The 14,723-nt window shown below is 44.8% G+C and overlaps 2 protein-coding genes across 7 annotated transcripts in view; one reads left to right on the top strand and one right to left on the bottom strand.

Moving 5' to 3' along the window:
- LOC125428526 (zinc finger protein 420-like) overlaps positions 1-14,723 on the top strand; it is an 815,993-nt gene that overhangs the window by 371,826 nt on the left and 429,444 nt on the right. The window lies entirely within an intron of this gene.
- Positions 1-14,723, bottom strand: part of LOC125429278 (zinc finger protein 84-like) — a 28,930-nt gene that overhangs the window by 7,154 nt on the left and 7,053 nt on the right. Inside the window, exons 6-12 of the mRNA XM_048490240.1 lie at positions 13,704-13,805; positions 9,589-10,595; positions 5,488-5,590; positions 2,100-2,512; positions 1,783-1,903; positions 759-850; positions 331-457 (exon numbers count right to left, since the gene is read on the bottom strand). Of these exons, the coding sequence (XP_048346197.1) occupies positions 331-457; positions 759-850; positions 1,783-1,903; positions 2,100-2,512; positions 5,488-5,590; positions 9,589-10,595; positions 13,704-13,805 (1,965 nt within the window). The remainder of the gene's footprint in view (positions 1-330; positions 458-758; positions 851-1,782; positions 1,904-2,099; positions 2,513-5,487; positions 5,591-9,588; positions 10,596-13,703; positions 13,806-14,723) is intronic.

The following is a 14,723-nucleotide window of genomic DNA, read 5'->3' on the forward strand; positions in this document are numbered from 1 at the left end:
TACATCTTGGGTTAGTCACAGTTCTCTGAACTCTCTCCGTCTCAGCTATCTCACATGGTGTCTGTTGTGGGGAGAGGAAGGGAAGGTGATTGGTAAGTTGCTTTGAGACTCCTTAAAAGGTTGAGAAAAGTGGAATATAAAAATGACTCTTCTCTTCTTCATAAATGAAGTAAAATAAATAATACAATGGCACTGGACCTCAGCATTTTGGTAGAACATTCACAGCATGCAATGGGTTAACCCCAAGCATCTCCACCTGAAACATAACAGTATAACAGCCTATACATGAGACCAGATTTTTCACCAATCAAGGGAAAGCAGCAGGCTTACCCAGGGTGGCCACACTCTCACAGTTCTCCAGCATGACTTCGACGTACAAGGCTCTCTGGCCAGGATCCAGCAGCACCCACTCCTCATTAGTGAATTCCACAGCCACCTCCTCAAAGGACAGGAAGCCCTGAAAGTATTTATTTAAAACATTTATGAGCCACCTTTCTTCCATTATGGGGTTCAAGGGAGCTTACAGAATAGGTGAGAAGGAGAAAAGATGTTATAGTCCTTCCCCCCAAAATAGAGCAAACTACTAAGTGGATATAACAGAGGATATAACATTTTCCTGCAGAATCCAACCCTTTCTCACTGGCATTCCTGGCTTTCCTAGACGGCAGCTTGGGGAGAAATAAAGGGGAAGATACAGATTTTTTTTTTCTAAGTCCAATGGGACAGGCATGCTAAGGCTGCACACCTCCTCATCATACCTCCCGTACCTGATCTGGCTGCACAGATGTGGATTTTGCTTCATCACTAGGATATAACAGCATGCTTTGCTTTGCCAGTCTTGTTCCAACACCTGTGAAAAACATAGAAAAAGATGAACCTTTGTATACACTTTGTATTGTTATACAGAGCCTGACAATCCCATGTAAAAAAAAAACTGCAACCCCCCTCCCCTGCGATGTTGGCTCTCCAATTTTGTCCTGAACATGAGTCTTGCATGATCAGGCTATGCTCTACCTACTCCAGAATTATTCAAAGTAACTCAGGGGCTTCCAGATTGTAGGAATGCCTCCAGGGTTGGAGGAACCAGCATGGTGTAGTGGTTAAGAACAGGTGGATTCTAATCTGAAGAACTGGGTTTGATTCCTCACTCTTCCATCTGAGTGGCAGAGGCTTATTTGGTGAACGAGATGTGTTTCCGCACTTGCTGGGTGACCTTGGGCTAGTCACAGTTCTTCAGAACTCACTCAGCCTCACCTATCTCACAAGGTGTCTGTTGTGGGGGAAGAGAGGGAAAGGAGTTTGTAAGCCACCTTGAGTTTCCTTACAGGACAGAAGGATGGGATATAAATCCAAATTCTTCTTCTTCTTCTAGCAGAGGAGGATATAAGGGAGAGTCTACTAATGGTCTATTAATTAGTAGAAGAGTCTACTAATGGTATATGCAACCTTTCCAGAGTTTTGTTAAGGCAGTTTCAAGCAAACACCATAACAGCGTCATAAATCATCAATATAACGAACAGAAGTCATTAAAAAGAGCATAACACAAATCTCAGATTAACTTTAAAAATGCTCACAAAATAGACCTCAGACAATAAAACAGTGTAAAAAGATAGCCTGTGCCATAGGCATTCAAGAGGTAAGGCATTCCAACAAATAAAATACGCTCTCTCTTGTTGCCCACCAAGAGATAAATCATGTGAGAATGTAAGGTTTCAGGGCTGCTTTAGGGAGTTAAAGGCTTTTGAGATGTGGGAGCAGGAGAATGTCTCATTAAATTCTTACTTTGAGAAGAAATACCACTGTCACCACCCTGCGTGATCATCCAGAAGAGTGGCCTTTGTCTAGTATCACACAGAGCTCTCTCAGAGAAATCAGCATCTCCTTCTGCAGATGGCTCCCATATCTGAAAAAGCAGAGATCTTCAGTCAGAAAGAAAGGGGAGGATTTGGAAAAGACCGCAGGAGTAAATGGGATGGGGTCTTGGGCCATCCCCTTTGGGGGAGCCCCAGCCAAATTTGGACAACTTCAGAAGGTCATTCGGATCCCTTCACTCACAGTGAAGCTGATAGCTTGGAACCCATAAGACAAAACTCCCTCACCTGGTCAACCCCTCCTGGATTTAGGAGAAAACCTTCCACCAGGGCCACTGCTTGGGAACTTGTCTCAGGCTCGCATTCCCTGACCCAGCTCTGTATCTCTGGGGGCAAGATGGCCAGGAACTGCTCCAGGATCACCTGGTCCAGCATCTCCTTCTTGCTGAGCCTTTCTGGCTTTAGCCACTGGCAGCAAAGATGGTGGAGTCGGCTGCAAGTTTCTCGGGGTCCCTCAGCCTCATGGTAGTGAAACTGCCTGAAATGCTGACGCTTCACATCTGAAGGAACCGCGTCCTCTTCTGGATCCTTCTGCATCGTTACTTCCCAGAATTCCCTGCTGCTCCCAGGCTTGGTGACACCAGGATTTGGGCTGGCTTCATAGCCCACTGCCTCTTGTCCTTCCATCTGGGCTCCAAATCAGCTCCAGCTGGGTCTCCAAAGTACTTCTTCTTGCCTAGTTTTCCTTAAGACAAAGAGAGCCTGATGATCAGCCCAGAGATGAACTTCCAGGCCCCACATTAGGAACTCCAACCCAAGTGGAAGATGTCAACTGGCATGTTGATTTTCTCCCTGCAATCAAGAAAGTCTGCTAATATTAAAAAACAAAACTGTGAATGGAACTGTGAGTGTGGTGGTCCAAACCCCTGGGAAACACAAAATAAACACATAAAAAGCAGAGATCTTCAGTCAGAAAGAAAGGGGAGGAACCGGAAAAGACCGCAGGAGTAAGTGGGATGGGGTCTTGGGCCGTCCCCTCTTTGGGGAACCCCAGCAAATCGTCTATCTAGTTCAGCATCCTGTCTCACACAATGGTCAACCTGCCACTCATGGAAGACCCTCAAAAAGAGGGTTATCTCTACCAACAGAAACTACAATCCCAAATCCTCATTTTGGGTTATTTTGTAAGGTCACTGTGTACTGATCCCATATCAGCTTTTTCATGCCTGTGGCCACAAACCAAAATGAAAGCATGGACATACAGACCAAGGCTTTACCCCAATGTTGCCTTCTGACACTGGCATTCAGAGGATCCCCCTAGTCACCATGGCTAGTAGCCACTGATGGACCTGTCCTTCCTGAATCTGTGACACACACACATACCCCCTTATAAAGTCATCTATGCTTGTGGCCACTACTACTTTCACTGGCAGGGAACTGCACAATTTAGTTATGTGTGTCCGAGCTGTCAAGCCACAGCTGACTTTTGGCTAGGAGCAGCAGTGGCGTAGTGGTTAAGAGCAGGTGCATTCTAATCTGGAGGAACCGGGTTTGATTTCCCCCAGGCTTATTTGGGGAATTCAGATTAGCCTGTGCATTGCCACACACGCCAGCTGGGTGACCTTGGGCTAGTCACAGCTTTTCGGAGCTCTCTCAGCCCCACCCACCTCACAAGGTGTTTGCTGGGGAAGGGCAAGGAGATTGTAAACTCCTTTGAGTCTCCTACAGGAGAGAAAGGGGGGGGGGATATAAATCCAAGCTCTTCCTCTTCTTCTTCTTCTGTATGGTTTTCAAGGCCAGAGATATTGGGAGGTGGTTTGCCATTGCCTGCCTCTGTGTGGGCAGAGAATGCTCTGGGAGAAACTGGCCCAAAGTCACTCAGCAGGCTTCATGTGGAGGAGTGGGCAATCCAACCCCATTCGCCAGATTAGAGTCCACCACTCTTGACCACTGTGCCATGCCAGCTCCCACAATTTAGTCACTCACAAAAGCAAGCGAACAAACAAATAAAAATGCAGCATCCCTGCCACCGGACAGCCCTCACACCCCCTCTTCTGGTCTTCATCTGTTCCCCCTTTTGTCAGACTCCACCCTCCCATAACAGCATCCTCTTTTTCACCCCCTTCTCTCCAAAATCAGACCCACCCACCCCACCTGTAGTGCCTCCCCAAGCCCGATTTGAAGCCGGTTGTGTTTTATCCAACTCTGAATGCACAGATTTCCACTTGATTCGCTTGAAACGTGCCAGCCCTGGTTTTGCAGAGTGGAAAGAAAAGCCCCGCACCCCACACACACAAACCATGATGGAGGGAGTGACCCCAACTGGATCGGTTGACAAGCCTCCTCCTCCTCCTCCCCGTTGAGTGAAGTAGAAGGAAGCGCACTGATTTCCCTCCTATCTTTAATCTCCATTATGTGAATCTCTCCCTTTGAGGATCCCGCCACCCGCTCCGCATTTTCCCACCCTGCATTTCCCACCTTGCATGTACAACCCGGGGAAACTCACACGCATTTGCAACGCACCCAGATCCAGGCTGGGAAACCCTTTGGACATATTCCCTCCCCCTGGCCTGGAAGGACGAGGAGCCGGAAGAGGCCGCCCTAGGAGACGTGACTTGTTCGTTTAAACCTTTGAATTGCTGGTGCAAAGTGGAAATAGAGTTACAGCCGACCCAATTGGGTTTTCAAGGCAAGAGAGGTAGAATAGAATAGAATAGAATAGAATAGAATAGAATCTTTATTGGCCAAGTGTGATTGGACACACAAGGAATTTGTCTCCGGTGCATATGCTCTCAGTGTACATAAAAGAAAAATACATTTGTCAAGAATCATAAGGTACAGCACTTAATGATTGTCATATAGGTCTAGTAAGCAATCAGGAAACAATCAATAGTAATAAAAACATAAAATGTAAAATCATAAAATAAAATGAAATGTCAGCACAGGCTATAGTCATACAGTCATAATTGGGAGGAGATGGGTAATAGGAATGATGAAAAAAGTAGTGCAGTAATTATATAATAAATATATAATAAACAGTTTGACATTATCGAGGGAATTATTTGTTTAACAGAGTGATGGCATTCGGGAAAAAACTGTTCTTATGTCTAGTTGTCTTGGTGTGCAGTGCACACCAAGGTTTGTTGTTACCTGCGTCTGCGTAACAGCCCTGGTCTCCCCTGATCCAAGCACTAGCAAGGGCTGACCCTGCATGATTTCTGAGATCGAATGTGATCGCATTAGCCTGGGCCGTCCAGATCATGGGTGAATTACATGCACACAAAACCGGCAAACGAGCATCTTTCAAAACATTACATCTACATCGGTACTGAGACGTACGGATCAGAATGGGAGAACCTAAATAGGATGGCAGAGAATATTTTCTGGAAGCATTGGAAGAAAGGCTATAGGAAGTCCTCAATTTTCCTGTATGACTATAAGGGGATCTTTGTCTCCAAGCAGTGGAGAAATTTTGTTAATAACTGTATTGGTTCACTCAAAAAATCCAGACCCCCCCCCCCCAATCCATCCCATACTTTTTAATCAGGGCCAGACAAAATTGTGAAAAGGGTATGCAAGCTTTTGAGCTCAACAGGGCTCTTGACCAGATCAGGTGTTACAAAATAATTTTTTTAAATTAAAAAGTAGATTTTCAGGTCAAGATCTAAAGACCCACTCTTTAGCCTGTCAACTTTTACAGACAGGATTGGAACTGTTGGTGTTCCATTTAGGGATGTCAACTCCGGCTTGGGAAATTCCTGGAAGCTTGGAGGTGGATCCTGGGATGCGGGGGAGGGACTGGAGGGCATCCAATGAAGCTGACAGGCAATAGATTCATCACAGACAAATGGAAATGTTTATTTAAACAGTAAGTGATTAAAATGTAGAATTTGCTGCTAGAGGATGTAGTGATGGTTACATAGGCAGCTTTAGAAGGGGATTAGACAGATTCAGGAGAGGTCATTCAGTGGCTACTAACCATGGTGACTAAAGGGAACCTTCATATTTAGAGGCAGTCAACCTCTGAATCCCAATGCCAGGAGGCAACATCAGGGGAAGGCCTCTGTCTTTTTTACACTGTAAAAGAGAGCCAGCGTAGTATAGTGGTTAAAAAGTGGTGGACTCTACCCTGGAGAACCATGTTTGATTCCCCACTCTTCCACATAAGCAGGAGGCTCTAATCTGGAGAACCAGGTCCCCCTCCCCCCAATACATGAAGTCTTGGGCCAGTCATAGTTCTCTAAACTATCTCAGCCCCACTTATCCCACAAGGTGTCTGTTGTGGGGAGAGGAAGGGAAGGAACTTGTAAGGCACTTTGCGACTCCTTGCAGGGTAGAAAGGTGGGATATAAATCCAAGCTCTTCTTTTCTTTGTTGACACTTCAGAAGAGCTGGCTGGCCACTGTATGAGACAGGACACTGGACTAGATGGATCACTGGTCTGATCAAGCAGGGCTCTTCTTAGGTTCTCTCCCAATGCATTTTTACTGATCCCCAGCTTGTGTTGCTTAATTCTAGGCAGAAAGGAACTCAAAAAGGAAAATTTAATAACATTCAAATGGTTCAAACTAGACCATCGGAAAGAGTCTCTCCTATCCCACCAGAGAGGGTGGATATTTGGGGCGGGCAGAATTAACAGGAGGTTCTACCAATTCTTGATTCTGTTTCAAGAAGGGGGCCTATTTACTCATTCCTGCGACACATTTTCTTTTCTGCCCTGCGACCAAAATGAAGGGAAGGACAAAGATTGCCACAGGAGGATGCAGTTTTTCAGGTTGCCCAGAGTTCTTCATCATACAATCTAAGCAGGCACTACCCTGCACCATTCTAATTAAATTATCTTTTATTGATGAACAGTGCTGGTGATCAATATGATTTAAAAACATTTGTTTTAATGGATTTTAAAGTGAAGTAACTCTGCACTTGCTTGCAGGTTAAGAGTGGTATAACATTGCTGAACTGGTGAGCATTCTCTTTAATAGCATTTCCTAAAGAATATTTACGAATATTAAATTTGTGCCTCAATTAAAAAACAATTAAACCACAATATGTGCTGGGCTGGTTAATGTTTAAAATAACTTTAAATGTTCTGGTTGGCTTATAGCAAAAAGGGAATGAGGAATAGGTAAAGTGTACATAGTTTGAAGGAGAGAATTTAATGGAATACATGCCAATTATAACCCACCCTTTTCCCCAATAGAGATCCAAAGAGGCTAACAGCATTTTCTTTTCCTTTGTTTTATTCTTACCTCAACTCTTGAGGTACTATAGTGTAACTGACCCAAAGTCACCCAGCAAACTTTCATGGCAGGGTGGGGATTCAGACCTGGATCTCCCACATCCTAATTTAATAATCTAACCACTAAACCATACTGGCTCTCAGTTTCTTTTGAGAATAGTCCTCCACTTGTATTAACAGATTTGCCTTTCTCAAAGCAGGAGTAGGCCTTGATTCAAGGCAGAGTTCTGGACAGTATGAAATATTTCTATTGGCTGCCCTCTAGTCCAGGTCCAGACTTTATTCCAGGTTCTGATAACTGTTGTTCACAATATTAAGAGAGCTTCCCCATCTGTACCAGGGCAGCGTCATGCTCTGATCTTGAATAATGGAACGTGAAAGTTACTGGTCACTGTTTTGACAACCTGGCAGCATCAATTGGAGCCTTTAGGGCTGGGATATCAAATATATGGCCTGAGGGCTGGATGTGGCCCCTTGAGAGGGCTTACCCAGCTTGTGAGCCAGCTAAGGCAACCCCCAGTTCCCGATCTGATCTGACGAGCCTGTGGGGCACACCAGTTCAGGTACTCCCCCATCTGAGATAGCCACCCCCCATGCCGATCTGGGCTGGCAAGGCTAATGCGACCTCACCAGTCCAGGCAGCCACCCTACAATCTGACCTGGCAAACCACATCCCCCAGTGCTGATCTCCCCCCCACCCCCCCGGTCACATTTATGTCATATCCAGCCCTTGAAACAAACAAGTGCGACACCCTGCCTTAGGAGCTTCAAAAAAAGACAACCCCCTTCACCAACCCCAAAAGCCATTTCTCAAACCAATTATATGGAAAGAGTGTCAGTATAGGCACCAAAAATTTATCACTTCCTGGAACTGGAGGAAACAAGGAACTCAGAAAACCGTGGATTTAGGACACTTACAGACTTCTTCAAATTGCCTCAAAATGACTACCAAAGAGAAGACGGGAACTGATCAGTTGCAGCAGGTTTAATAAGATCACCAAGGCAGATCATTCAAAACCATTTCTGAAATCCCTAATGCCAAATCCCCCTGCCTCAACCACCTCCAAAAATAAGTCATTTGAAGATTAGTCCTTGATGTTCAACATAACAGGTTCTCAAGAACATTCGTATTAAACAATAAATGAACAGGTAAAAAACATGATGACATAATTCAATAAAAAAGCAGACATCAAGGAAAGAGCTAAAGACACGTTAAAATACAGGATCAGAAGGAGCTTCTCAAATCTAACGGCAGAGTCCACGATAAAGTCTTGTTGGCTTATCAGACATGCCTGGGAAGGAAAGCATGGTTTTTATAGAAGCGAAGCATAACTCTTTAAGTATCCACTTGTTACTTTTTTGATAATGTCATAACTTAAGATCTTCATGTTATAGAGATGGTGAAGAACTGCACAGCTTCCATGATGCCTAAACAACTTTTTAGTCCCTCTTATAACCAGCAATTAGATTTCAAAATAAAGAATACAGGACACTATTAAATCCAGAGGAAATAAACCCCCGCATGGATACTTAATGGCATTTAGAATCTATCCAACTAATCAAAAATATAAGAGCTAAGACTGCCCACTTTCTATAAGAGCAGCCCTGCTGGGTTAGACCAGTGGGCCCTCTAGAGCATATGTCCTGCAATGACCTTAGAGCAGACTCCAGGAAGCTAACTTGCAGAGCAGGAGAATGATAGCTTGCTTGAGCTAGTTGTGCCTAATATCAGAAGGTATATTGTTCCTGTTAGTGGAGGTTCATTTAGCGTCACTTATGGAATGTGTTGCAAGCTGTGGCCATGGATGCTGCCTCAGAAGAACCGGTGAAGGCATCTACTGCTTCAGAGAGTAGCCATATTAGTCTGCAGTAGAACAGATAGATTCAAGTCCAGTCTGCTGGAAGAGTTGACAGTTCAGTAGAATCGCCATATTTGGAAGGGCTGAACTTCTGAATACCAGTCCTGGCAGGTGACTTCACTCATGCCCCGCTTGTGGGGTTTCTTTATCTGGATGGCCCTGGTGACAGCAGGGTATGGGACTTGAAAGACTATAGGACTGTTCTAGCAAGGATTCGTTAGTGACCTTAGAACAGCTCACTAATGTATAATGTACTTTCCAACATCAGCAGTGCACATCGACCTACTCCCATGTACTCTCAAGAGCGTTCAGACACATTGAAAGAGGTCATGCTCAGCTGATTCCTCCCCCACCCATTGCTGAACATGGTATGCAATTTTCATGTTCACAAAAAAGGTGAGACCTGTACAAATTTTATGTTTGTTATAAACAAAAACATTTGTTACACACTTTTACGTGGAAAAATTGGTGTTCCACTGAAGTTTCCATGCCCAGATCATTTTTAGGATTTACAGGATTGTCTGTCTATATATTATTATCTTTTTACCCTGTCATTCCGCAGTCCATGATGGAAAATGCCATCCTCCTCAATTTGACCTAGATGGAGAGTGACGATCCAAGGTCAACAGTGAGTGTTCACAGCTGCGTGGTTGGAACCCAGGTCTCTATTGTCCTAATCCAACACTTCAACTGCTATTCCATATTGGTTCAGATTGTGCCTAGTGTGCAATCTTTGGTGGGAATTAAGGTTTATCCTCTGAGCAAAACTCTTTTCACACATCAAGCATTTATATGGCTTCTCCCCTGTATGGATTCTCTGATGATTTCTAAGGCTTCCCCCTTGAGAAAAACTCATGCTACAGTCTGAGCACTGGTAGAGTTTTTCTCCCATGTGAATTCTTGCATGTCTGGTAAGTTCGTAGTTCTTACTGAAGTTCTTTCCACACTGTGAGCATTTATATGGCTCCTCTCCTGCATGCAGTCTCTCTTGATCTTTAAGGCTTGATTTGTAACATAAATCCATGCTGCAGTCTGAGCACTGATAGGTTTTCTCTTCCATGTGAATTCTTTTGTGTCTTGTAAGGTCTGAGTTCTTACAGAAACTCTTCCCACACTCTAAGCACTTATATGGGTTCTCCCCTGTGTGGACCCTCTGATGGGAAGTAAAATCTGTTTTGTCTCTGAAATGCCTTCCACACTGTAAGCATGAATACGGTTTCTTCCCTGTATGAATCCCTTGATGCCTAAGCAATTTATCCCTCTGACCAAACCTCTTGCTACATTCTGAGCACTGGAATGGTTTCTCCCCAGTATGTACTCCTAAGTGTCGAATAAGGTTCGCCTTCTGGCAAAAGCTCTTGCCACACTCTGAGCACTGAAATGGTTTTTCCTCCTTATGGATTCTCCAGTGTGCATAAAGGCTTGATTTCCAACGGAAGATTTTCTGGCACACAGGACACTTACTAATTTCCTTTCCCGTGTCTGTCTTTTGTGGGGTTGAGATTTCAGAGTCCTTGCAATCCTGAGAAATGGAGTATTCATCTCCCCTTTCCTGTTTTATTTCTGTTTTGATTTTGTGCTGTTCCACCTCTTCAGGCTTGCTTCTTCCCAACATCTCCCTGAGTGGCTGCCCCTCATGCCATTCATCTGAGGGAAACCAGTAAGATCCAGAGGGATTAACAGAACCTAAAGAAGAAGAAGAAGAATTAGTTTTTACTCCCCATTTCTCTACTGTAATGAGTCTCAAAGTGGCTTACAATCACATACCCTTCCTCTCCCTACAACAGTCACCTTGTGAGGTATGTGGCGATGAAAGAGTACTGAAAGAATTGTGACTAGCCCAGCAGGCTTCAAGCAGAGGAATGAGGAATCAAACCCAGTTGTCCAGATTAGACTCTACAGCTCATGTGAAATCAAGGAAGTGGGGGAAGTAGGAATGTCCACAAAATTGTGTTGGTGGTGATGGATATTAGATCTTCTCTTACCTCTTCTTCCCACTAAGACACTATTTCCTAGGCAAACAATACCAGCTTTTATTTGCCTCTTTTCATTTATGGATGGGGGTCACAGTGTGTCCCTGCCCCATGGGAATGACACCTCTGTTCTTAGAGCTTGACCTAAAGCCATCCTGAAATAAGAGTTCAGGCATATTGGCTGTCACCCAAGGGACCTAGCATCTTTACCATCATTCCCATCAACTGACTTATTCCCAATACTGCTACTTCCCATCAACTAACCAAAGGGCAGGGGTGGATTGGCCATTAAAGGTACCAAGAAAAGTCACAGTGGGCAGATGGTATGTGGACAAATGAAGGACAACTCTTTCCCCACACAAAAAGGACACAAGCTGCCACCACACTATGGTATCCTTCATCCCACAAAGCACAAGGAAAGATGCACCCAGCCCAGCTAAAAACAAGGTGTGGCAATGCATGCCTGGGTCTCATACAATGCATGGCTGGAAAACCTCTTTCTCCTTCCCTTGGGAGAGCCCTTTCCTAAGGTCAGTTTTTCCTTTCAGTCTGCTCCTGTCACAGAGCGATTCAAGAGGACTAAAATTTTGAAATTTGGTTAAAAACCTCTACCCATGACAGAATAAGGTACTTTAACAGAGTTCTACAGCCAGGGGCATATTTAGGGTGGGGCAAGTCAAGGTTCTGAACCCTGGCACCATTTGACTGGGGCGCCTTAACAGCCCCTTCCCAAGAGGAGAGTACAAATCACCAGGCAGTGGCTGCAAGCCAAAGTGTATCCCTAGTGAACTGTCCTATAAACCTGTGTTGTTGAGGCCAGCAGTAGACTGGGGTCAGCGACAAGGGAAGAGAGGGACTGTGGGAGCTTAACACCCATGTGATCTTACCCCCCATCCCAGCCAATGAGATGTAGGTAGGGGTGTGTCTACAGAAAATGGTACCCACTAAGTATTTCAAACTGCCTGCCTGAACTCACTCTGCTCTTGCTGGATATCTCCTCTGGGTGGTCATCTGGGCTGCTCGGTGCCATTAGAGAGTTGGGACCTACCTTTCTTCTATCATTGAATCATTGCCCTTCTATCCTTTCTGAGTGGTGACTGGTGAGTTTTAAAGGATAAGCAGGAGAATTCCCCTCACTGTGTAGCCCTGGGAGTGGGCGCATGTGGGCCCATATGTGTGCGCATGGCTCAGGGAGAGGGTGGCTGCAGGTTCAGGATGGGCTTGCTGGCTCACTGCTTTGTAAGGCAAGGCGTGTTTTTTTTTAAGAAATAGCAGCAGCACTCTCCTTGGTGTGTAGCCCAGAGGGTGGGGAGCAAAGGTTCTGATAATCACTGCTTTGCAACGCAAGATTTTTTTAAAGGAAAAGCAGTACTCTCCTCACTATGCAGCTGTGGAGGGGGAGGGACACATGGGGGCCCAAGCATGTATGTGGCTGAGGAAGAGTGCAACCAAGATAAGGGCGGCTGCAGGGCCAGGGTGGACTTGCTGGCTGGCTGCTTTGCAAGGCAAGATTTTTTTTAAAAAAAGGAAAAGCAGCAGCATTCTCCTCACAATGTAGCCTGGGGGGCGGGGGCGGAGGGAGAGAGCCGTGGCAAAGAGCCAGCAAAGGCATCTTTAAACCTGTGTTGCTGAGCCCCGTTTCTGTGCCCTGCACAGAATTTCTGTGCCCCGTTTAAATGGTTCTCTCAAAGACTCACACCTGGTGATAGAGAGTTTATTTTTTGTAGATAGTAAAATAGATGTTTCCTCACAATAGCAATGGAAGCAACGCTACACTTTACAAATGTGAAGAATGAGGAGAGTGACAGATGCCAGGTCACCCAATGAGATGTATGGCTGGAGGAAATTTGAATCCAGGTCTCCCATGCACAAACTTTGTTTGCTTCAGTAATACTATTTTTATTACTATTCAATACATACTATTTTTAGTGTAGTGTCACGGGGTGCAATTTCAAGTTCTTGCTGTGGGTGCTATTTTTTGTAGATGTGCCCCTGTCCACAGCTACTCACAGGGAATGTGCATTTGAGGTTCCTGGACCTTGAGCAAAGCTTGACACGTATGCTTTTTGACTTGGAAAGAAACCCCACAGTAAAAAGGATGTTGAATGCAGGAAACACATACCAGTGAAAAGTCTGCAGCTTAGCTCCAAAAAGTTTCAAAAGAACCTGACCAAGCTTCTAAAAGCAATTGAAGACAGCAAGACAATAGAAAACCAATTTTTTTCTACAGCTTTAGTTCTCTTTTGCATCAGAACAGGGGCTTTAAAAGGCATTGCCTTGGTCTCCAGGAATCCTGCAGGTGATATATTAATATGAATTACAGGATTGTCCTTTGGGAATAATGGGAGATGATGGGATGCCCACTGGATATAGTGGGAGCCAGGATGTCTATATACTTTTAAGCGATTTGCCTTTCTCTTAGAGGCTAATTGATGGTCACTAAAAATGGCTCCTCCATGCCCTTACTACAGCTAAAACAGTTATCACAATACTGGAGAGATAAAAACCCACCTCTAGGAAATCAATGGATTGAAGACCTTGGAACTCTATCAATATTTAAAGATTCACCATATAGATAGCTGCTGTGCATGGAATTATTTCTAGATATTTGAAAGCCATTTATATCTAGAGTTGCCACCACAGTTATTACATTTTTGTCTTTATGTACGTTCTTGGGGGGGGGGGGGGGGTGCGTGTGCGTTTTCCTGTGTTTTTTTTAAGGAAATTTAAAAAGGGGGAATTCTCTGTTGCTTGCAACCAGAGGAAATCAAGTTAGAAGAATTCATAGCCATATTTTCATATTCCTGGCAAAATGTCTTACCCATGCAACTTCTTAATGATTCTTCCTTGAAACCCTGGACAAATCGAGCTTCTCCTTCTTCCTGCCAGGAGTTGAGATCCAGATTGCGAATCAGAGGACCTTCTTTAAGAGGAAGGGGAAAAAAACACACACACACTCATGTCAGTCATTTCTTATTCTGCATGGAGCAGAAGATTCAGAGAGATTCAAAAGACAACTTGTCTTCATGATCCCCACCGCCATCAAAGGGAAGAACTGCAATAGCATAAGTGTGCAACAGATAAGGGAAGGTTGGCAGAAGATAGTGTGTTGTTCAGCCTGAGAAAGGAAACACAGCCACAGTGCAGCCACAATGAGTAGCACACTTTGTGGCTATGAAGAGATGCACCAAAGTTGACTTTTCATGGTAGAAACTCCTGTCAAGTTGCAGCCGACTTTATGGTGACTCAAGGGGTTTACAAGGAAAAAGAGGAATAGAAGTGGTTTGCCATTGCCTACATCCATGTAAGCAACCCTGGAGTTCCTCGACAGTCTCCCATCTAAGTACTGACCAGGGTTGTCCCTGCTTAGCTTCCGAGATCTGATGAGATCGGGCTAGCCTGGGCCATCAAAATGAGGGAAGTGGCCTCTTGGACTATTCCTGTTCCTTCAAATGCATGTAGGAGTGGTTGGTGGGGCTGAAAGAGCTTGGAGAGAACTGTGACTGGCCCAAGGTCACCCAGCAGGCCTCATGCGGAGGGGAGGGGAGGGGAAACAAATCCGGTTCACCAGATAAGGAGTCCTTCATTCATGTGGAAGAGTGGGGAATCAAACCCAGATTAGAGTCCATTGATCTTAACCACTATACCATAGTGAATCAGAGCTGAACCAAGCTAAAAACCGAAACGGATGACTTTTACAATTAGGATTGTCAGCTGCCAAATGGGGCCTGAAGATCTCAGGAGATCACTTCCCCTGGAGAAAATGGCTGTTTTGAAGGGTGGACTCTATGGCATTACATCCTGTGGAGGATCGTCTCCTCCCCAAACTAGCTATCTCCAA

This window comes from Sphaerodactylus townsendi, linkage group LG03, assembly GCF_021028975.2.
Source record: "Sphaerodactylus townsendi isolate TG3544 linkage group LG03, MPM_Stown_v2.3, whole genome shotgun sequence".
Classification (NCBI taxonomy): domain Eukaryota; kingdom Metazoa; phylum Chordata; class Lepidosauria; order Squamata; family Sphaerodactylidae; genus Sphaerodactylus; species Sphaerodactylus townsendi.